The sequence below is a fragment of the Falco punctatus genome (genome assembly GCF_963210335.1).
Source record: "Falco punctatus genome assembly, chromosome: 8".
Lineage (NCBI taxonomy): Eukaryota > Metazoa > Chordata > Aves > Falconiformes > Falconidae > Falco > Falco punctatus.
The window spans coordinates 10,012,830-10,035,165 of record NC_137588.1 but is presented as its reverse complement, the minus strand read 5'-3'; the positions used below and the strand labels follow the sequence as shown (position 1 = coordinate 10,035,165).

The 22,336-nt window shown below is 41.7% G+C and overlaps 1 protein-coding gene across 1 annotated transcript in view; it reads right to left on the bottom strand.

Moving 5' to 3' along the window:
- Positions 1 to 22,336, bottom strand: part of IKZF2 (IKAROS family zinc finger 2) — a 193,275-nt gene that overhangs the window by 96,835 nt on the left and 74,104 nt on the right. The window contains exon 6 of the mRNA XM_080399859.1: positions 16,017 to 16,184. Coding sequence (XP_080255985.1) covers positions 16,017 to 16,184 — 168 coding nt within the window. The remainder of the gene's footprint in view (positions 1 to 16,016; positions 16,185 to 22,336) is intronic.

The following is a 22,336-nucleotide window of genomic DNA, read 5'->3' as shown; positions in this document are numbered from 1 at the left end:
AGGCCATTGAATTGGGCTCACTGTCCTTGTCTCATACCAACGTGTCCCAGTCCTCCAGGCAACCCTGGCACTGGTGGGGTTCCCAGGAATTTTATGCAGACTCCGATATGGTTAAATACTATTAAAAAAGGGACTCTGTTTAAATAGCACCCCGCTGGTGAGATAAACTAACAAAAACCAGGAAGTCCACAAAATAAGTGGGTGTTTTATCACCTGGCTAGCTTTGAATCGCTTAAAAGCAGCCAACTTACTTTTAAAGGGGGAGAGGCCCCGCAAGGAACGTGAGCGAACCGACTTCGGCAAGGAGCCCCCTCCCTGCAATGCCACCGTGCTATCTGGATGTGGGTGGGAACTGGCTTAAGATGGAGGTTAAACCTTAACCGTATACACCAGCTCTGTACTTTCCACTCCACTTCAGACATTTTAACGTTATATGAAAGTTTATTTGATAAGCGGAGCGTTAATTGGTTCACACGGCAAACCTTCCAAAATGTGCTCACTGGCTTCTTTTCATTTTAAACTTGCTCCAGCAACAGAGCGAGTAGAAAAAGTGAAAACAAGTTTAGGTTGGTCTGTTCTTCTCTGCCCTGTCCTGTCTGCTCCCCGTCAGTGCCACAGTTCAGCAGGAATTTAAGGAGGTGACTGGAGAGCCACACGTCATCACAAGCCAAGCTCCAACTGCAGGTGGAGAGGCACAGCTCACACAGGCAGCGCAGGGCGTGGGTACCTCTGTGCAAATCAGGAATGCTGCTGGACAAACACTCCCTTGAGAAACACTTCTGTTTGTTTTGGGGTTTTTTTCCCCCCTTTGGGTAAAACAAGTGTAGACGTTGGGCCAGATTTGTAGGTAGTATCAGTGGGAGTAATACCCTGAAGTCGATTTACACCAGCTGCATACAGTTTATCCCAAGTGCAGCCCCTCCGCACACCTTGCAAAAGGCCTTTAGCACTATAAAGCCAACAAAACCTATGAATTACTTGGAGCAAGCAGTGCCAAACATAGTGTTACCAGTTATTATATACTATATAAACGAAGGGAGACAGAGAGAATTCATGCCATTTAACTTTCACTACAGCACTATAGTCTTCTTCTGCATGAAACCACTGAACAAGCTGCCCTTAACTCTAGCTCATTTCTCATCCCGTGGCAATGAGTTCCACTGTTCCACCTCCATGCTCCTGCACGAGAAAAAACATTTCTTTTAGCACCTGACACCTTTCAATTTTATGTCTCATATTAGGAGATAGTAAGAACGTGCTCCAGTTTCCCTTTACGTAAGTAAGTTTTCCCTTTTCTTGTCACTGTCAGAAACAAAGTTTTGGAAACAGACTATTAACGGCAAGCTGTCATGAAGATAATGGTGACAGGGGAAGAGTAATATTGACAGCTCCTCTTCTTTTCCCAACCACCAAAGTAGGGAGTTTTCACTTACTTTGATCAAGGCCAGCAGTGAAGGGACCCTTGCTTCCAAAACCAGGTCAGGCTGAGAAACTAATGGGCTCCTCTGGGACATGAAAATTTTTATTCATACTTTCCTTACTGCCCAAGAACCATTGTGGCCCATGTCTTTGTGTCACCGTCATAAAGATCTGCTGTTCAAGCATCTGGTTTTGTCATGTCTTGCACAGATGTCAAATGAGGTCAAACAGAAAAAGAGCTGTCTCTGACTCCTTTTACCTATGCAGTTTTCCTATCTCTTCCTGTTGCTCTCTGCCTGACAACATATATATTTACCACCAATGTTACAGAGGAGCTCAAAATAAGGGTGGGATTTTTCTCTAGTAGATGTTGCTGAGCCAAGCTGTGCTGCACACTTTGGAAAACCTCATATGCTTTTTGGGCCAGCTCACTGCTCCCAAATGCTCTTCCCAACACCCAGAGCATTTACTCCAGCTCCACTAAGGCAAAGGAGTCTGCTGCCACCACGGCTGGACAGACGCCTCCTTTCCCACCACGCTCCTCACCAACACTCGTGGTCTTTGCTGCTCCATGTTCAAAATTAGCCATAATATTTGGCAGGGAGAGTCAGGACCTTTTTGTATGAAAACAATTCTTAGCACAACAAAAATTAACAGCAAAGATATCTTTTAAAGGATGATGGGATCCTTTAACTCTGAGACATGAATCTGTGATACTGGACAGCTGCTGCTCTAGCGTAAACCTCTACATCAGCTGTCTAAGTCTGACACTGTAGCTACATTAATCTTTTCTGGATAATAAAATTCAGCAATTCCTGTTAGCCTCAACATCCTTCCTAGTTGCATTATTTTTTTTTTTTGGTAACACACAAAATAAATAACGACAGTTCCAGAGCACCTCCTAAAACCCAACATTTTTTAGGTCTGCTCAGTGGAGAGAATGAGAAGGGAGGGAGGGAAGATTTGGGGGTTTAGGATGTTTCTTTTTTGGTGCGATTAGTTTTGCACTAAAAGCCCTGGATAGATTCAGAAAGTGTTATCATGGCTGAAAGGGAGGCAGACAAAATGAAAGGAAATTAAATATGGGTGTGAAATTAATCTAAAAGAAAAAGAAAAGAAGGAAAGAAAAAACTGCTTGGGCTGAAAGTAAAGACAGAAAAGCTGGCGCTAGACAGAGCTCTCTAAACATCCAGAAATACTTAAAAAAGGTTTCCTGTAAGAACAGGGAATTTAGGAAACTGTAAACACACTTAACTGCATAAATTCATACTGAAGGCTCTACTAGGCTATTTAAAATAGGTGATTTCTCCAGGAAGGCTGAATCAAGCACAAAAGGGTGTAAATCTCATTTCCCAATACCTGTGAGAAGAAAAATATCTTTTTCTCATTTTCTTACATTTTTTTTCTTTCTTTCTTAATTTTTGTGTGGAAAGTCTTGTAACTGAGTCAGCAGATGGGGATGTAGGACATCTGGGTTCATTCCCATCTGCGACACTGATGTCTTGAATGCCTTTGTCAGGTCTCTTTTTGTCTGTATTCTAGGTTCATCCTCCGCAGAAGGTGGCTGGGCAGTAAACCTTCCTGTCTTCTCATCTTGGCTTGAACTCTCTGATAAATGATTGCCTCTTGCTACAAGTAATATATTATCTGACATAAAATGGCCCTTTACCTTCTCTTCACCAATGGTGCAATCCTATCCCACAGACTGTACACCAGCCAGGTCAAATTGGTCCTGGACTTCATGCTGATCAAGGCAGAAATCTCACGCATCTCAACCAAGAGTGTACTTGCCGTCTCCTGAAGTTGGCTCATCATTAGCCCTTGGGACAAACTCATTGCTTGTAGAAGACCAACGATACGGACATAATGGATACATTTTTCACAATATAGCTAACGTGGACATTTTACTGTGGCATGTAAAAGTCAAGCAAAGCACTTTTCCTGGTGGATGATCTATTCCCTTTGAAGCCAAGCAGCTTCATTCCAAAACACACCAAAAATCAATTCTTTGATGCTGCTTGACGGAAACGTAGCTATGGATATTGAGACACACCTGATCCTACAGCATTACCAACACCTGCAGTTTCACCCAACTATGCTTTCCTTCAGCTTCCAGCTTCTGGAGTCAACTAACCAAAGAGAAAAGTTAGCTTGCATTTTTTCTCATTCTCTCCCCACTCAGGAAATAAATATCATAAGGTAAATAAAAAGGAATATTTATCATCTTTCACTCTCATTTGTGTCTATGATCTGGGAAACCCAGACTCATGATTTTTTAATTCCTGGGGTCAGAATCACATCGATAGTGGAAACTGAGGAATTCTGCCAGTATCAATGTATTTTTTTCAGATTAGTACAACTACAACTGGTAACAAAACCCCAGTCATTTTGTTCAAAAACACTTCCATGAACCACCTATTTTCCTACTGAAAATCTTCCACTCTCCTGTTGTTTTAGAATCCAGTGGAGTTAAGATGACCTTTCTCCCTAAATGTGCTCTTACTTATGCCTTAAACCATTTCCCTGTTCCATCCTGGTGTTTTACAGGAAGAAAAGTAATATTATATATAAATCACAGAATAAAGTGCCTCCTACAAAGGACATCACTCTATTAGGAACACATTCTAATTGGCACACTCACTATGCATTTGATTTTCATTTACAGTATGCGCTCTATACCCAGTGCTCTGCCTGTATCAGTTTTTGTTTTCATAACCTATTCCTGACACCTAACAAGAACTGGGAGTGCTGCTCGAGGATTTGGCAAGAAGGAACAGGTTGTGGATGAGCAGGTTTCTCTGACTCACCTACACGGATCAACAAGGAAAAATAAAAGGGAGAGGGTGGAGATTGCAAAGGGGAGAGAGAGAGAAGTGACGTGTTCCTTTGGATGCAGTGTGTAATGCAGCTGGCAGACTGCCTGCTCGAGGTGCCACAGAGTTCCAGACATGCCAGTCCAGCTGACTCAGCTCTTCGTAAGAAGGGAAGGGAGAAATTTCTCAAACGTTTCTGATATCCAAGAGACAGGGATTGCTAGGCTCTCCTCAAAGATCTTTGATTCCGTCTTTCACACCAGGGACTCAAGTGGTGTCCCCAAAGAGGTATTAGAGAAAGATGCTCACACGATACCCTTGTACAGAACTGCTTATGCTCGTATCGAATCATGCCTTTCTGGTTGTTGGAAAATTCAGCAGCACAGCTTCATCCCACAAACCAGAAATGTCAGGCCTTTCCTAGCCAAGGCTAGCTGCTCTCAGACAAGGCACTGTCTCCAAGGAGACGAGCAAAATGCATGCACATGAAGGGTATCCAAGTGAGAGAGAGTCTATGGCCCATGTCGCTTTTCTATATAAAAATTTCATCATCAGATTCTCAGCAGTGTATCCTTTGGATGTGATTTATTTTCTAGGAAGAGCTTGAAGCCCTTACACGGTGTGGGCTCTGCCCACCTGAGACCGGCTCTGTCCCGTGATATAGTACCGTGCCACCGGCAGCTCAGAACAGCCCCAGTCCTGTTCGGCTGGGGGAGACCCTGTGCTGTCCTAGACTTCCACTCCAAACTGAAAAGAGGCAGGAGGAATAAAATATCTGTTTCTCAGCAAAAGGAACTGAAACACAGGCTACGGCCTACACCGTCAAAGCCCCTAATTCTCGCTGAAATCAAGCGGACCTCACTGCTTTTGAAGATAAGAGCCACATTGAACTAGCCCCAAAATCAGTGCTAGGATAAGCTTGTCTTAATTTTCCAGTCAGGATCCTCACCACAGGCCCTCGACCATCTCGGAGCACCTGAGAGCATTCACGCTTGTCTGGCTGGAAGGGAAGAAAAGGACACATGTTTGGGGAGCACATTCCCCATCCTTAATACAGGCAGCGGGCTCGCTGTGCTGGAGTCGTCTCAGAGCAGCTGCAGCATCCCAGGGAACTCTTGTTGCCTTACACTGAAAATCTTCCTCAGTTAAACTGCCCCACTGATCATCTGCAGTGCCTCCCATAGAGATAAAGCAACTTGCATATTTAATACAAAAAGCCTGGACAACCTTTAAATAGAGACTTCTCTGAAAGCCAGCGCTTTGCAGCATGCAGATAACTGTGTGGTTGGGGAGCATCCCAGCCAGGTGCTCTTTGTCAAGGTTTCAATAGGCAGGGCCTCAACAGCATTTCTCCAGCTTCAGGAATGAAGATAGAGATCTTGACTCTCTGTTGCAAGGCAGGGAGGGAACTTGGGGCACCCTGTCTGAAATCAACGCAGCACAGTTATGCAAAACATGTGTGCAACTGGCATCTCTTGTGTAATCCTGGCTGTAATCAACCTCTCTAACCACTCCAGAAAGGAAGGAGGGGCAGAGGGTGGAGAAAGTTCACACTTAGATCAAATAAAAAATGGGAAAATATCCAGAGAGCTTTAGTCAGGTAAAAACACAGTTCCCTCTCATGGGAAACCTCCAGGACAAGTTTCCTTGAACTTCACACAGGGTTATAAATAGGAGAGTCACACAGAGTTCAGTACAGGTTCACTGTAAAAAAATCTAGACATTCTCATTTTCCTTCTTGAGTGATATCCATCAATATCTTAGCTGTAAGCCAATTCATAATTACAGGTTGCTGAGAGCTCAGAAGAATATAGCAGTAGCAGCTTTCTGCAGCTTTGCTACAGCGCAGTGTTAACTGGGTTATTTTTTTCCCCCTTTAGTTTCTCTTGGCTTCCCTTTCAGATGGCAAAAATACCTCTCTTACACCTTAAAGCACTCATATATTATCAAAAACGTCAGTGGCGGTTCTCCATTTCACACTGCCCCATAAAACAACTCGGAGATATCAATGAAAGATGGCCTCAAACCACTGTTTGATTCCAAGTTCAAACTTTCTCAAGCTGAAAGGTTTCATAAACTCCTTCAAGGCCTGAATGAGCCCAGTTCCAAATGCTGGATCTCCTTTCCTCAGAGGCAATATGCAAAAGCTTTTTGCCCTTGAAAATAATTTTCTCAGGGGAAAAAGAAAAAACCAAAAAAACACCCAACTTTTCCCTCCTTACAGCTGCTGCAGTATTTGGCTGCTGAGAGTACATGCAAGAAGTGGTCTTGGTTTCGCCGAGGTGTGGCTTTGTAAAGTCAAAACCATTTTTGCATCTCAAGTGCACAAGAAAGTTCTCAGTCACCTCTTCGATCTCTGTTCTGCAAAAACCACTGCAGCTGGCCTCAGAAGGCTGCCTCTGGAGCAGGAGGACTCCTGATGCACTGCATCAGGTCCCTCAAGCTTATTCTAATGCAATGAGACAACCAGCTCCCAAAGACAGTCCAGAGCCTGGCTGTGCAACTCCTGTGTTTACAGCTGCAGTTTAAATTCTGGTTTTGTATGTACACATGCCAACTTGAGCATAAAAATAGTGGATTTCTGAAACAATCCCTGATGACAAGGACAACTAGGCCGAAAGAGGCCTCTACAGCGTGAACTTAAAGGAGCAAAAGACTACACATCTTTAAATACCTAAGTGCCTAGAACCTCACCAGCCAGCCTGCCCCTAGTACTTCTGGTGCAGAAGGACAAGTGATTCACACGAAGCTACCTTGGTGCTGAGGTACCTTAATTTGCAAATTGGGTCTCTGTTTTTTTCCTATTTCATTTTCCCATCACTGAAAAATGGGTAACAATGAGGCAACAACACATATCCACTTCACACAGGCTTTGGGCTGATGAAATCGATAGAGTTCATAAAAGAAACAAGACACAAAAATTGTGGGATAAGTAGTAAGTCCTTTAGCATTATTAATAATCACCTTACTATTGTGTCTAACATAATCATGCCAGTATCAGGGTATAATACCTCAGTGGTTATAGTAACAATACAAAGATATTATTCCTTCCACTTTGTAATTATCTCATTTCACTATTGCACAAAGGCCAAGTAAAACTAAGGAGATAATATGCAATGCTATGCAGTAGGGGCACCAGCAGCACTGGAATACTCTGCTTCGTACTTACATGACCTTCATTGCAGCAATATGTGTGCGCCTTGCAATCATTTGTGCATGCTGCCCTCTCACCATCCTGACAAGGTTGAGAAGTACTCTTTATTTCAATTTCAGTGACAGGCAACTGAGGCAGAGATGAGGTTAAGGGGTCTGCATCTGTACTGGCCTGTGTTTTCAAAGCATAAAATGACTTTACAATTTAGGCCCCTCATAAATGAGTGAATAAGGCTAACAAAAAATTCAAAATCAGTAATAAAAAAAAGCAATGAGAGATTGGAAGATACAGACAGATTAGAACAGAATCAATGCTAGACGTATGACTACAGCTATCACAGTGTAAAGTGAGCACAGGAGTTACCGTTACAGAAGACAGTGTTGGGAAGAGCAATAATCTACAGCAAAAGAAAGGATAGTTTAGGTTAAATATCAGGACGAGTCACAGCTCTAAAAAGCAGATGGGAAGTGGAATTGTTTCCCTAGGGAGGCGACAGAAACAGTCTCTCTGGGTGTTTAAAAAACAGGTTAGGCATGCTGTTCAGAAGGACTACTGCTCTATATGCAGAAGTCTTACCACATTAATCTGCTTTTGTGATGCCAGTGAAATCCCACATATAGCACTGTGGCAGAACAAAAGCCCAGAGGAAAAAGAAAGTCACTGTCTTTGTTTGCTCCTCCAAAGCATGAGAACTGGCATCACCCAGCAATGAAGTGTCCATTTTCTCTCCACATAGCAGCCCTGTAGAGCAGGAGCGGGTTCTTCGGTCAGGTTGTATATAGCCTGAGGCAACACAAAGAGGGACAGCATCTGACTATGCCAGGATGTGAATTGCTAATGCGGAGAGGAAACAGAAAACATGCAGAAAACTGGGCGTCAGCAGTCCCATCCCAAACACACACTTCCATCTTGGCACAGGCATTCCATCAGGAAGAAAGGAACCGGGCAAAATTAATGAGGGATATTCACGTGTGAATCTTACACCACGATGATGCTGTCTGAACACGGTCCTTGTCACCCCTAATTACTGCAGTGCTGTCTGGCTTTCTGGATGAGATGGCAGCAGGTTCAGGAAGTCTGAAGAAAGGGGCAAAGGACACCTCATCCCCTCCCTGTGAGCACTTTGTTGCGCTGCAGAACAGAAATCTGCCCTGCGGAAACTTTCCCTTGTGGCAAAGCTGCATTTACCCTGATTCACCCCGCATGGTGAAGGGGGGGTGTTAGTACGCTTCCCCATTTCTGCGTGCAGGACCTCCTGCCTTAACACAAATTCTTCTTTGCCAACGGTCCAGAGACTTAACCTGACACCAAACACAGAATTCTGCCACCCTGTCTCATCAAGGAGAGGAAACTTGGATGACTTTCCTCCCTGGTGAGGAAAGGCTGAGGGAGCCGGGCCTGTTCAGCCTGGAGGAGAGAAGGCTGAGAGGGATCTTATCAGTGCACACAAATCCCTTAAGGGCAGTGGCAGGAGGATGGGGACAGGCTCTTTTCAGCGGTGCCCAGCGGCAGGACAAGGGGCAACGGGCACAAACTGCAACACAAGAAGTTCCATCTGAACATGAGGAAGCACTTCTTTACCCTGAGGGTGACAGAGCGCTGGGACAGGCTGCCCACAGAGGCTGTGGGGTCTCCTTGTCGGGAGACATTCAGAACCCACCTGGACATGACTCTGTGCAACCTGCTCTGGGGCAATCTGCTCTAGAAGGGGGTTGGACTGGATGGTCTCCAGAGGCCCCTTCCAACCCTGACTGTTCTGTGATTCTGTGATCAGAGGAAGGAGGAGATGATGCAGCCTCCCTCCAGACCTGATCTCTGCCTTCTCTCTGCTGAAAAATGGAGGACTTGCTGGTAGACCTGCAGATGGCAGAGACATAGCAAGGCTACACTCCACCAAGGGAGACAGCAAGAGGCAGAAGACTAGTCTCACAGATATCACAATAAATCTTAGCACCTAGTAATCTTGCTGTGAACCGATATTTAGAATGAGGATACTCCCATGGTGTCCATGTCTCTCATTGCTAGGAGTGGGTGAGTCTTTCTCTATTCAGCCAGTTTACAGGCAGCCTTCAAGTGCTAAATGAAAAGGTCACCTCTGACTTACACCGGGGCACCACGAGAAGCAGGGAGCTGCACAGTGTCTGTTCCCCTGTCATCTCAATCACGCATCCTGGAGTGGCGGGGGAGGGAAAAATGGAAAAAAGCTGACACCCGGTCCTAAGAGAGAGAGATTCATGAGGCTGGCACACAGCACATCTCCCTTTGCTCACCAGGACCACTTCTCCCATTTCTCGGTCTTATCTGTCAGAAACAGATCTCCTGTGCTGAACACAGATTGATCCATAAGTACCACAGATAAGAGGGAATCTTTATGGAATGGCAAGACTTTTAGAAGTCCAACAAGCAAAAAATGAACACTTCTTGCTTTGAGTGGAACCATTTCTTTTCACAAGTTCCTCAAAGACCAAATGTACTTTTTTCTGGGAAGATCATGAGCCTAAAGCATCTTTAAATCAAAGATGCTTTCTCAGTGATAATTATGCACTGCAGAAAAGGCTTAGCAAGACCAAGCCTGTATAGCAAGTTAATTCTGAGCACATAAGGATGATCTTTTCATATAGCTGATACTAATACTTGTCACAGTAGTGCTCAGGTGGTGAGGAGGACCCCACAACTTCAAGGATCAGGTTCAGATGGGGCTTTAGCAAAGCACGGGATACAAGTTGGCTCTACAGAGGATTAAACTTTAAATAAGGATGCCTAGAGGATGAAAGACCTGGCATACCAAACTCCTACCCTTGTACACATTTTGATCTTGCCTTCCAAAAATGCACATACAAACAATACGGAAAGCAGAATACCAGAGATTTTAGACACTCTACAACACAGAGTGAAGGCCTCTAGGTACTGGAAGCATTAATGAGAAAGCAGAGGTGCTGCGGTATTGTATACATGCTAATAACAGTTTGCTAATAACCTGGAGTCCGATAAGAAAAACCCAAAATGATTTTGTGATGGGACTAATTCCACTGAGTTTAACCAAAATAGTGTTAAGAAAACCTGAGAGGAGGGTCAGCTCTGCCTGATTAAATAGAGCTCTAAGCATCAGATCAACAGAATAAATGCCCACCTGCTCATTACAACCGAGGGAAGATACTGTTTGCTAACCTATTTGCAGAAATGGGATTTGTATGCAAAATATCCCCTCGCCTCTCCACATACTTGCTTCATTTTTCACAGATAGTATCCTACTTGTTCACGTTTAATTTTTTTCCCCCCATTCACAACGTGTTTGAGTCCATCCAAACCAGAGTGTAATGAGAATTTCAGGTCCCAAGATTCTTCTAATTGTGTTGTTCCCATCCTCAAAAACATGGTTACCAAGCAGACACTGGGCCTTTTGCAAGTGAAGATGTTAATAGTTATGAAAGTCTCTTCAGGATGAAAAAAGCAGTTTAAAACACTGACTCTTCATTACTCTTAATAACCATCCTTGCTACTGTTTCAGTAATTCTCATTGACTTTTGACAGGCAGGACTTCACGCATAGCATTGTGTTTTTCAGCACTGTGCTTCTTCATCCAGTTTTTCAGCTGGAGTGAGACACACACATGTAGGATGACTCTCCCAAACATGTACTGAGTCAGGCACATCATCAGAATCGGGAACCAGGTTCCTTCTGCCTTTGAGCACAGTCACACACAGATACCACTTGTCAGTTCTGCTGACAAAAAAACCAAGCCATGCAACTGCAGGCATGTAGGACATCTCGAATGGCTCACTACCACACAGGAGGAGCTGAGAAGAAAGTCCTTATGGAAAAGAGGAGATGAGAAAGATAGACTTGCAGACCAAGAAACACAGAGTTACTAAACTACCTTTCCATGAAGGGGGCATTTATGTTTTTAATTATACATGCCTTTTAGCTTGCACACTATATGTAGTTTGCAAAGATTGTGCTTTTGGGAGATTTTGCCTAAGCTTTTCCTTTCAAAACAAATGCTTCACTGACTTTCTTTTGCAAATAAAATGATACCATTAGTTCAGTGCTATTGAAGAGCTGGGCAGTAACAAACAATGTGCAGCAGCAATGCAGGAAGAAGAGGGGAAGGAAAAAGCAAATATTTGTTAAAAGCAGAAAAGGGAAAAAAAAGCATTTTCTAAACAGGAAAGAAGTCACTTGGAAGAAAATTTTAAAGTGTATTGTGAGGAAAAGCTTCTGTGACAGAAAAAAATAATGATCTGACTACTCATTTTTTAGGAAGAAATAAACAGTAAAACTGCTTTCATATATGAATAACACTTACATACTCCCACCACAGTAAGAGAATATGATTGCAGTTGCCAAGATAAAGAGAAAAATCAGGAAATTCCAGAATTAAGGTTGCCTGAGAAGGCATCATGTGGCCAGTTTATGCACATGCATGACAAAACAGTCTTTTAATCACAAAAATCACAAAATGATTTGCGCACAGGACCGTCTTTGCTTAGTGTAAAGGATGGATGGATGGTTCTCCATTAATCAAAACCCATTCTGTGTTTTGTTTTCCCCTTAGCAAGTGAACCTATCCCTCATTTACGGCTTACTGCCCAAGCCCTGCTCTGAAAACTAATGCACTAATGTCTTCTGTGGGCTCTTCCAGACTGTTCACCATTGCAGCCTTGACTTTTTTAAGAACTATCAAAGCATTTATGTTTACAATAGCATTATGAGGGGAGGGTTGACTTGGCTCCATTTTAGACACAAGAGAAAATCACATAAAAAAAGAACTGCTAATTTTATGTGCCCATTTGAGGATGCCTGGCTTTTCAAGGTAAAACAGCATCACATTGTATGTCATATCTTTCAAAGTATGGAGGTCAACACCTAGGTGCTTTAACCGTCAGACTGATCCGTCAGATCAACTGTCTTCCTTAAAAACTTCTGATTTCTGTTCTTTAATTACCTACAGTAGAATTTGTCTCATCTGTTTTGTATCTACCTTTGTCTCATTGTGCAGTTCTAGAGACGATGGAGAAGACTGGCACGTCTCAGGGTGAGACAGCAGGTATTCTGTGACTGCCATCAGGAGACTGGCTTTGGCTGGATGTTTTCCTCTTTAAAAACAGCAAAAGCTAGGCAAGGTGAAGCCAATCCCCACTAGTTTGTCAAGTGCATACTGCTGGAAGGGGTTACCACCTTCTGCCCCAGCCCTCCACAGCCTGTCCTTACACTCATGGCCTGGAAGCCCACTTGGGCACCTTTCCTGTATTATCTGTGTTATGGAACTATGGAGTTAATTCTGAAAACAACATCTGAAAGTCCTGTAAATACCTTGAGGCTCATGCCCACTCTTAGTGTAATTCTGTGCATGAATCTCTCCGCAGGCATTTTCCTACTGATGTCCTGAAGGCATCATTATATTCCTGAAATCAAACAAGCTGCATGTGGGAGGAAAATATAGACACAAAGTTCATCAGAACTCTGTATGTCAGTAAAAGGTAAATAATCGCAGGAGTAAATCACTGCAAGATAAGTCCTTAATTATTTAGGGTTAAACAGCAGCAGCATTACAGATATGAAGTAATATTGTGTTAACCACTCATCCTGGGAACACTTATATAGTAAGATATTTATCTGCACAAGAAGGGGAGGCAAAATGTGGATTGTGATGCTTAAAAACATTTTCAAATAAATAGGAAATATTTTTTAAAACATGAACAAAAAATCCACCCAAAGCAAAAAGTAAAAAAGCTATCTAATCTTTTTTTAAGTTAATAGTACTTTCAGCTATTTCAAATATCTCCGAGATGCTAATTTCTGTTTGCAATTACATTTCCTTATTTTTTCACCTTTCCTGTCTTACTGTATGAAAACCCTGCACTAAGCACAGGAAAAATTGACTAACTGGCAGTAGTGAGAGGGTGTAACTGACTAAGTGGTGAGACAAACAAAGTGCTTTCAAATTCACAGATCAAACTAGCTGGGAGAAAGGAAAAAAAAAAAAAAAAGATATAAACAAATTCTTCAACTCCTTTCTTGCATACTCTGCCTTCCATAAAAAATGAGTAGTTTAAAACCTTTTTGAGAAGGTGAAAAAAAAAAAAAAAAAAAAAAAAAAAGAGTAGTGGTTTGGTGGTTTTTTATTATTACTATTATTAATAATAGCACTCTCTTATTTAAGGAGGAAAAAGAGATACAACATAAAAAAGGAAATTGGTCTTGCATTTATGAAATCAAGTGCCAGATTCTCAGCTGGTGCAAAATAGCTGTACCCTCCTTGCTTAGGGGATGCAATCCAAATCTGTATCAGCTGAGGATCTGATCTACAGAGCTTTCCTCTTATAAACACATGTTCAGACTCGTCTCAATTTAGACATTAAGTGTAGCAGACTGAATGTGGATTGAAGCCTCATATTTCAAAATAGTTTCCAGCCTTCTCCTTCTGTATTTTATCTTATATCATCTTTCTGGTCAGGAATGGCAGAAGATGTAAACATCCATAGAATCATAGAATCATTTACGTTGGAAAAGACCTTTGATGAAGTTTACTAGATTTGCTGTACCTTCAAGGTCTACTTACAGGCTTTGATGTGTGCTTTATTAAAACAGAAAATGCTTGTATGGTACCATGATACGAAAGTGTTTAAAAACTCTAGGGAACATCTACCCATCTTCTCTATGAACCAGGTTCACAGATGTATGTATAAACCAATCAAGCTTGCCTATATGACAAGGACAGAAAGAGACCTTAACTTCCACGCTCACGTTCAGATTGGCATTTCACCTTTGTGTAGGTGGGTGCCAGGTTTTAACTCTTCATCTTGAGTGCTACTCTAAGAATCGTCTTGGAGGGTATTGTGGGAGCGCTTGTCTGTTCCTGCTGGCCCTCTGCTGAGAACTGCTGTAGCTGACTGCTTAGAGGGCTGACACTTTCTGCACTGAAAACAAAACATAAAATTACAAATTGAGCACAGGTGAACACAGCTATGTCAGGGAAGAAGCTTCCAGGGGAACCTGTGTGCCTAAGCAGCTTTGGTGCCTTCTGAAAATCCCACACTTTTACATTTCACCCTCATGCTAAAGCAGAAACCTCAGCCATGTGCTTTTCACACAGGAAAAATGAACAATCGCCATCAATGGTTGTATCTAGGTAACAAAATCTATATTCATATTATGAAAACAATCTTCAGCCACAATATCAGAGTTTTGTAATGGGGGCTATTTTATGTCACAAACCTTTTTCTTTTATTTTATTTGTGAATATTTTGATCGTGTTTTCTTTTTTATTAAATTTCAAGTTGAAACTACAGTTATGGTCAGATGTATGAAAATGGCACCTCAAAATTACACAGACATTTTCACTTCTGACATTCAGATCAAATCCTCTCAGCTGACAACTCTTCGGCAATTCTCTCTCAGCCTAGTCCCACAGTTGCACTACCTTGGAAGCTCACGCTTTCTGTCAGCAGTACGTTTGCATCAATACAGCCTCCTGCATACTTCAGAGTCTACCTGGAGAAGCTTACTAGCTTATGCTTTATGATCCTTGGAAATGTCAAGGCAACTGTATCCTAAGACCAATCTAACGCTCATAAAACAGAAACCTCTACCAAAGTGAGGCTGACCCTGTAGAAGAAATGTGTATAACAAGTCAGGAAGCTCCACGATTACATTTTCACATGCAGAGTTTCTGTCTGTGGCTGCATTTCAGCCACTGTGTTTCAGCAGTCACACATTTGCTAACACCTCAAAAAAGTTCATCTGTAATGCTGTCACTTGTAACCAGTCCAATTATATCTGCTCATTCAACAATGAAAAATACAGTTTCCTATAAATGGCCTGGACACAAAAGTTGAACATCCTAGGAGATAAAAAACGTAGCAAGTTAAGATCTTACTCGAGAGTCCTACACAAATGAGTAAGTGGGCAGAATGCGGTCCCTTGGTGTAGTGCACAGGACTAGAAACACATCTGATCCTGATCATCAGGGCTACCGCCATGACTACTAAATGCAACTACACAACAGGTATTGCTTTAGAACACATCCAGAACTGTATGAAGCAGACTTGATATAGACAGGATACTGTCAAGTAGGATGGCAAGACAAACCCAATGTCTCTCCACCACCTTCTGCTCTAGGGCGAGTGCTGTGGCTGCCATCAATTAGGACTTCACAGCAAGACATAATAATCAAAATTACAATTAGGAGGTTCCTGAAAGATAAACAAGTATGAACTCCACCAGCATATGGCATTTCTGAGATGAAGAAATGGGTATGAACTGCAAAGCGGGCTTCCAAGAAAACACAGTTATTCCTCACAGTCTTTGGAATTACATGGCCATTTTGGGGCTGAGAGCGTTAAAACAATCTACCAGAGAAGCCTGGATAAACTCAAGAAGACATTCAAAGGGAAATGTGATAGCATCAGCAGAGGAGGCTCAGTTACACAAATGGAGAGGTGTGTGTGAACCACAACTTCTCTGATTCACATCAAGGCTTTCCCAAAGTTCAGAGCTGCGCTATCTGAAGAGGATGGTGCAGACCCACAGCCACCAGGAACACACAGTTATTTTCACAGCCTGCTTCACTTGAATGGTAATGACAAAGTTAAAAAAATAAAAGGGAAGAGAACACAAGGTGGGCTCACCAGAGTGCGTCCTGAGGTGTCCTGTGAGGGCGTCCCTCCGTCGGCAGGCATAGCTGCAGAAGGGACATTTGAACGGTTTCTCCCCAGAGTGCAACTTGATGTGCCTCAGCAGGTTCCCCTTCTGGGTAAAAGAAGCTCCACATTGGTTACAGTGGAAAGGGCGTTCACCTGGAAGGGAAATGGAAGGGAGAGAGCTGTCAAGAAACCTCAGAAGATGGACGGAGCCCCCTATCCCGCTCTTTGTAACAGTGCCATTTACACAGGTATGGTCCCCACCACCGCCATCCCACTTGCTGAAGTCCAAGGCCTTTTCTTTTGTACAGCTGGCTGAGCCTCCAATACTGATTTGAGGCTCTTTCCCTGAGGTGATTCATGCAGCCAGGTTTTCTTAAAGTTCTCCACCCCAGAGGTTTTGTCCTTCACAGAAGATGAGCTCTGCTCAAAATTTAGATCCATAACTGTGGTTTTGTAGTATTTATCTCTATGGTTTTGCAATTATTTTTAGTAGAGGTCCAATCCATGAGTATTTAGATCTGATCATAGCAATTGGGCTTGGACAGATGCTAAGGTCTTTGCTTCAAACAAAATCTTTTGTTTACATTACACATTAATTGAGATCCCTTTTTAAAGGCTGCTTTGCATTGCGAGAGTGGTATGAAGAGAATCAGTGCAAGTGAGGATCAGGCCCACAAGCTTTGGGCAACAGCAAATGCTGAGAAAAATCTTACACTGTTAAACTGTGAACCAGGCAAATTTGTGCTCTAAGTAAAACTAATTGAAAAGACTTGTTTGAAGGGGAAAAAAAATAACAGCAACTCTACACATTAGCCTCTTGTTCACCCCACGCGCTCACACACACATCCAAAACTTATTTTGATGTTAATCCTCTGTATTTCCCCCGGACCATGGGGACTGTGTCCATAAAAATAAACACCCTTATTTAATTATTACTATGAGTTAGAAGAAAACCCCTGACAAACTCACACAAGTTTTGTGAAATGTTATCAAAACCCTACTCTATGTCAACGTCTGTTGAGGACACTCCGTCTGTTCCAGCGTTCTTCAGCGGGCAGGCAGCTCTAATCACCTGCTTCTGTCCCACTGTGCAAATCAACAGGGCACAAGCAGATACTTGTGCTGCCACTTGCCCAAGCACTTTACTGCAGCTGGGCCTTGGGTGCTGAAACATTTTCACCAAGTAGGGCCCTAGTTCAACAAGGTCTCGAACATCAGATTTCAGATGTAAGCAGTCTCGTTCATTGCTTCAGTGCATCACCTACTGCGGAGCCTTGATCGAATCCTGGTGGGACTTTCCGAGGTTGAATTCACTGGCCTGAAGCACAGATCTTGTGAAGAACAAACACGCTCTGTGATCTGTCACTTCTCTCCAAAGCCTTTTTCAATTGCTTTAATATTATTACTCCCTTGCTGGACAAAATGTTTTTATCAAAGTAGTTCATGTGTCTAGTGTAAAGTCCAAAATATGTCTGTAGATTCAAATGGAAAGAGTGGAGGAAAGAGAGCTCTTACAGATGTCAATGAGCAATTCTTGCTTCAGTGGTTTAAATGGCTGCCAACATCATGGTCCTGCTAGGAGGGCAGCAGTAGGCAGGTGTGCCATATATATGCCATAACTCTGCAACTTCACATGCGTGAGCTGGAAACTAGAGATACACTGAAGAAGATACTATGGTACCTACAGTCTTACCAAGAACATTATGGAGTAATGATTTTAAAAAAAATCAGGGCATACAGCTCTTCTTCCAATACACTGAACACGAGCTCATTGGAATTGATAAAGAGTTTGTGGTTTCCCTTTCAAACTCCCACACTATACTTAAAGGAACTGATTAGCCATTATCATCTTTTATATCATTTCAAAATGTCCATAACAGAGATATGTGAAGAGACTGCAGTAGAAAAATACATGGGTTTTTTTTTTCTTTTCTGTTTTGCTTTCACTGTCTGAGAAAACAGGCAAAACCCCTTCCTTTGACACGTTTCTCAGTATTCAGGAATGATAGCTTCAGTTTCAGGATGACAATGTTAAAGAAGGTAGCATGCTTCTTAAGTTTAAAGTCTTTCCTTTTACTCCTGTATTTAAAACCACGCAGTTAATGTGTTTTACCCACTATATCACCCACTTATCTCTGACACTTTGGAGGCCACATATAAACAGGTATTACCCCTCGATAAACTGGCAGCTGAAGGGATGCTGAAACCCTTTGGCCAGGAATTCAGTGGCAAAGATGACATGAAAACACTCACCCCAAAGTCACCGATAGTCTGCTCCTCTCTTGCAACAGACAGAATCTGCTACAAGAGCACATTTCACCTTAAATAACCTTTGTATCTATTTAAAGCCAGCATTAATTCATTTTTCCTACTGGCTTAATTCCAGGTAAATAGCTGCTTTGATCTGTTTGTTATACTTTTGTCCAATCATTTGATTCCTGCTCCTTGTTTAAGCTGCAGGCTTGTGGGGTGACTGTTAATTTTAGTCACACCTTTGTGCTATTGATTAGCAGCTTTTACATTTAGCACAGCTAATCTGAGAGACCATTATCTAATAGAAGGGTACACAAAAAAAGGAAAGACCGATTAATAAGAAGATTTTGCTGATTTTCCAAGAACTGTGGGGTCTGATGCCCACTCCAGATACTGGCAAAACAGCCTTCTTTATCACTTCAGTACCTTGAGAAGAATGTTTTGCTATTACTTCTCCTGATGCTTTTTCCTAATAAATTTGTAAGCAGTTCTCCAGTATTACTATTTCCTAATAACAAAATAACAACCTTGACATTCTCCTTTGCTTCCCTCACTCTTCCATGAAAACTACAAGTTTTTAACCATAGGCTGAAAGTAATCACACTTCAAACTAAACATCCACTCACAATAAGTCTTTGAATACATTTCTTCTCCACCTGACAGTCCCTGACTGCGTTTAAAATATTTCCCTATCTTTGGGGGTGATGGCAGCACAGACATACCAGAAACTACAGACCTATTAAACAAGTGGCACACATGACTACAAGAAGGTAATGACAGTTATAAGCATGGTGTGTTTTTCACCATTTATAACGATTTACTTAACATTAGAGCCTATATACTTATACTGACTTATTAAAGTAAGATCTCCTTATAAGAAAAACACATACTGAAGGGTGACTAAGCAAGTTCTTTGCTTTTCAGCACTGGAAACTACATGACTGCAAAATATTTTTAGTCTAAGTATTAAACCTCTTCTCTATTTTAGAGCTAAACAAGGGCAGAAAAACCTTCATACTGTAGTGATTTAAAAAAAAAAAATATCAACAAATGAGTGGGGAGATGGGGAGGAACAGCTAACCAAACATAAAAGATGTTTCTTTTCAACTCCAGATTTAAGATCTAAAGCCAGACAAAACCAAGAACGCCTCAGAAGCCTTGTCCTCCAGCACAGGGAATTTAATTATCTGAAGTTACTTCAGGTATGGGCAAGGCAAGGTAAGCCAGAGCTGCAAAGTATTACCTTTTCTAAAGGCTTAGTAAGAAGGGCTTGTGCCAGGGAAGAGCCCTGATAATTAAATTAACAAAAACAAAATTTAAAAAAAAATCATGAGGTTTTATAATTTTACAGTTAAATACAGTATTAATTAAAAGGTATGATTTCAAATATTTATCTTTAAATTACAGCAAAGTACCGCTGAAATGTCACAGTTCATTTTTTTACATGCATCCATTACAGCTATGTCTCCTCCAGGAAAAATAATGATGAAATATTACTTCTCTTTAGCTACACCAGTATCTAAAATACACAAGTTAACTTGCTGTTGTGTAAATAAATACTGAGATGAAAGGTGAAGTGGACCAATGGAATCAGGGTTATTAGCAAGACATGGTCCTTTCCTAAGTATCTAATATATGGCAGCTGGCTGGAGACTTCACAGCACCAGCTACGCATGCTCTCTAACTGATACAACCTGAAACCAGGCGAACGAAGTGATTAATTTCCTACTAATAGCTCTCATATTTCACTGTGTATATGTCAAATGTTATTTCAGAAAGCAAACCAACTCCTTTTTCTGCTTAATTGGAAGCTCCCCGGCACAATAAGTCTCTTTTACCGCCTCAGCACGGAAGTGCTGCGCAGAAGTTTCAGTATGAGTTATCCTTCTTCGAATCTCATACCCCTGCAAAATACATCAGTGATATTTTTCTATATCAGAACAGAAATTTGATGGAGGACAAAGAGCCTGCAGGCCTCACAACCAAAGAAACTTAGATTTTTGTAACCCTTGACTGGTAACTTTTATCCCTTTGAAATCCAAGGGAGCAACTCACAAAATAACCCACTAGTTCTCATTAATGGTGAAGCCTGGTTATTTCTACAGCAGTGCTCAAGCCCCTTCCTGTGAATGTTTTAATTACCTTTAAAAAAAAATAAATGCTGGTATTAAAGTCTCTTCACAGGAACAAGGAAAGTCTGCATAGAGTCGTTCTACATAGAAGAACCAGGTCCAGCAGGACCATATATAATATCTGTCCTGGCTAAATGTATATCAAAGACATCAGCTTTTTTTGTTTGGCACATACTTTTGATAGGCAAAGGTTAGCTTAGGTACTTGTCAAACAGGAGTTTGCTTTTTTTTTAACCTCTTAATGCAAAATTACTGTGCCCGTGCTGCCATCAGAAAGTATTTGCTCATACTAATAATACTGATTTTCACCCTTCCGTAGTATGCTTTTTGCTAATACTCAGTTAAGATGAAACTTTTCTCCTGATTCATCAGATGCTGCAACTGCTCTGATTCTGCTCTGTCCCAGGAGCACAAATGAAATATCAGCTGCGCTACCAACACACTGACAGGCAGTGAGTTGCAACCTGCCTGTATCCAGGCGAGACAGAAAGCAGCAGACTTTGCTCCATTTCTGTATTTGTTACTCTGGGGACTATCTAGTCTGCATACCTACTGACTGTTCTATCAGATTCACTTAACGGGCTGCACATCACTTGACATCAGTGATTTTACTAGGGTTTTTTGTTGGGAAAAACCTACTTCCAGGTAGGGCAATTTATTATAAAACAGTACTGCCAAACAGCTCATGAAAAATTCCTGGGAAATCCTGGGTGATTTCCAAGTGTCCTCTGTATAAAAATCTACAACATATTCTTAAGAGAGAAAAATTATTTTAAGTTAACTGGCAAAGTTATCAGAAGAATTTAGCTATTAAGTACTAAAAGTAAAACACAGCCTTATGCAGAGAGCGAAAATCCAAGCTCCCCTTCCTTAGGTTTAAGTAAAAAATGAGACTTTTGGAAAAGTTAGATTTAAGAACCTAAATAGAAAATATCACTTTTAGAAATTTGGCCCTACAATTTTTGATTCAGTGCCAAATTGATTCATACTGCAAGAGGCAGGAAGCCTGCACTAGGTTACAAATTACAAATGAAACTAAATAATATCTTTCTACTAGAAAAATAAGACAGGCAGTCCAACAGAGTTAATCGTAATGTGTTAATATTTGTTTAAATTTGTTCCTGGTTAGCTGCTTTAGGCATAAAAGTCTTTTACACTGAACAGCACAATTGGGTTTTTCCTCATTTATTAACTGTGTCCTGAAAACTTGAACTCTGCATAAAAAAAGTAAAAATTAAACCGCATTCAGAGTTCCAGTGTTGCATATGTTTAGTTATAACACTATGGATGCTAAAGCAGAACTTCAAGATTTCTCTTGTGGGCACATAACATATCTCATTTTAGTGACTTTACGGCACTAAAATGCACATGGGAGTGCAAAAATCTGAGACCCTCCTGCAGTTAGCACCCCAAAAAAGCCTAAAAATAACTTATCAGCAGCTCAAAGTGAAAGTGGGGCAAAACTGCTGTCCCCACTGCCAGCTGCATTGTGCCCTGTACCCAGGGACCCAGCTTTGCTCTGCCACCGTCCCACTGCATCCACACCAAGAAAGCAATTTAACCTCTGGGTGTTCTTGAAACGATGAGGATGGTTCCAACCAACACTTAGAAACAAAAAGTGTTTCAAAATCCAGCAGTGGACTAGATAAAGGACTGGATCTTATGGTGGAGAAAAAAAAGTAAATACAAATCACAATTCACAGCACAAGGGAGAACAACGCGTGGACCTCACAGATCAGAGGCAGCAGGATAGCTGTACCAGCAAATGGTTTCTGCTTTACCGAAAATGAGGAACAAGGAAATTTTAATTCAGGCCCACTAACAAAAAGCCTAAAGAGTGAGAAATCACTGGAGTTCCTTTTCATTACTTCAGACAAATTGGATTATTGACCTTATCTTCTTCTTCTCCCTTTCCCTCAA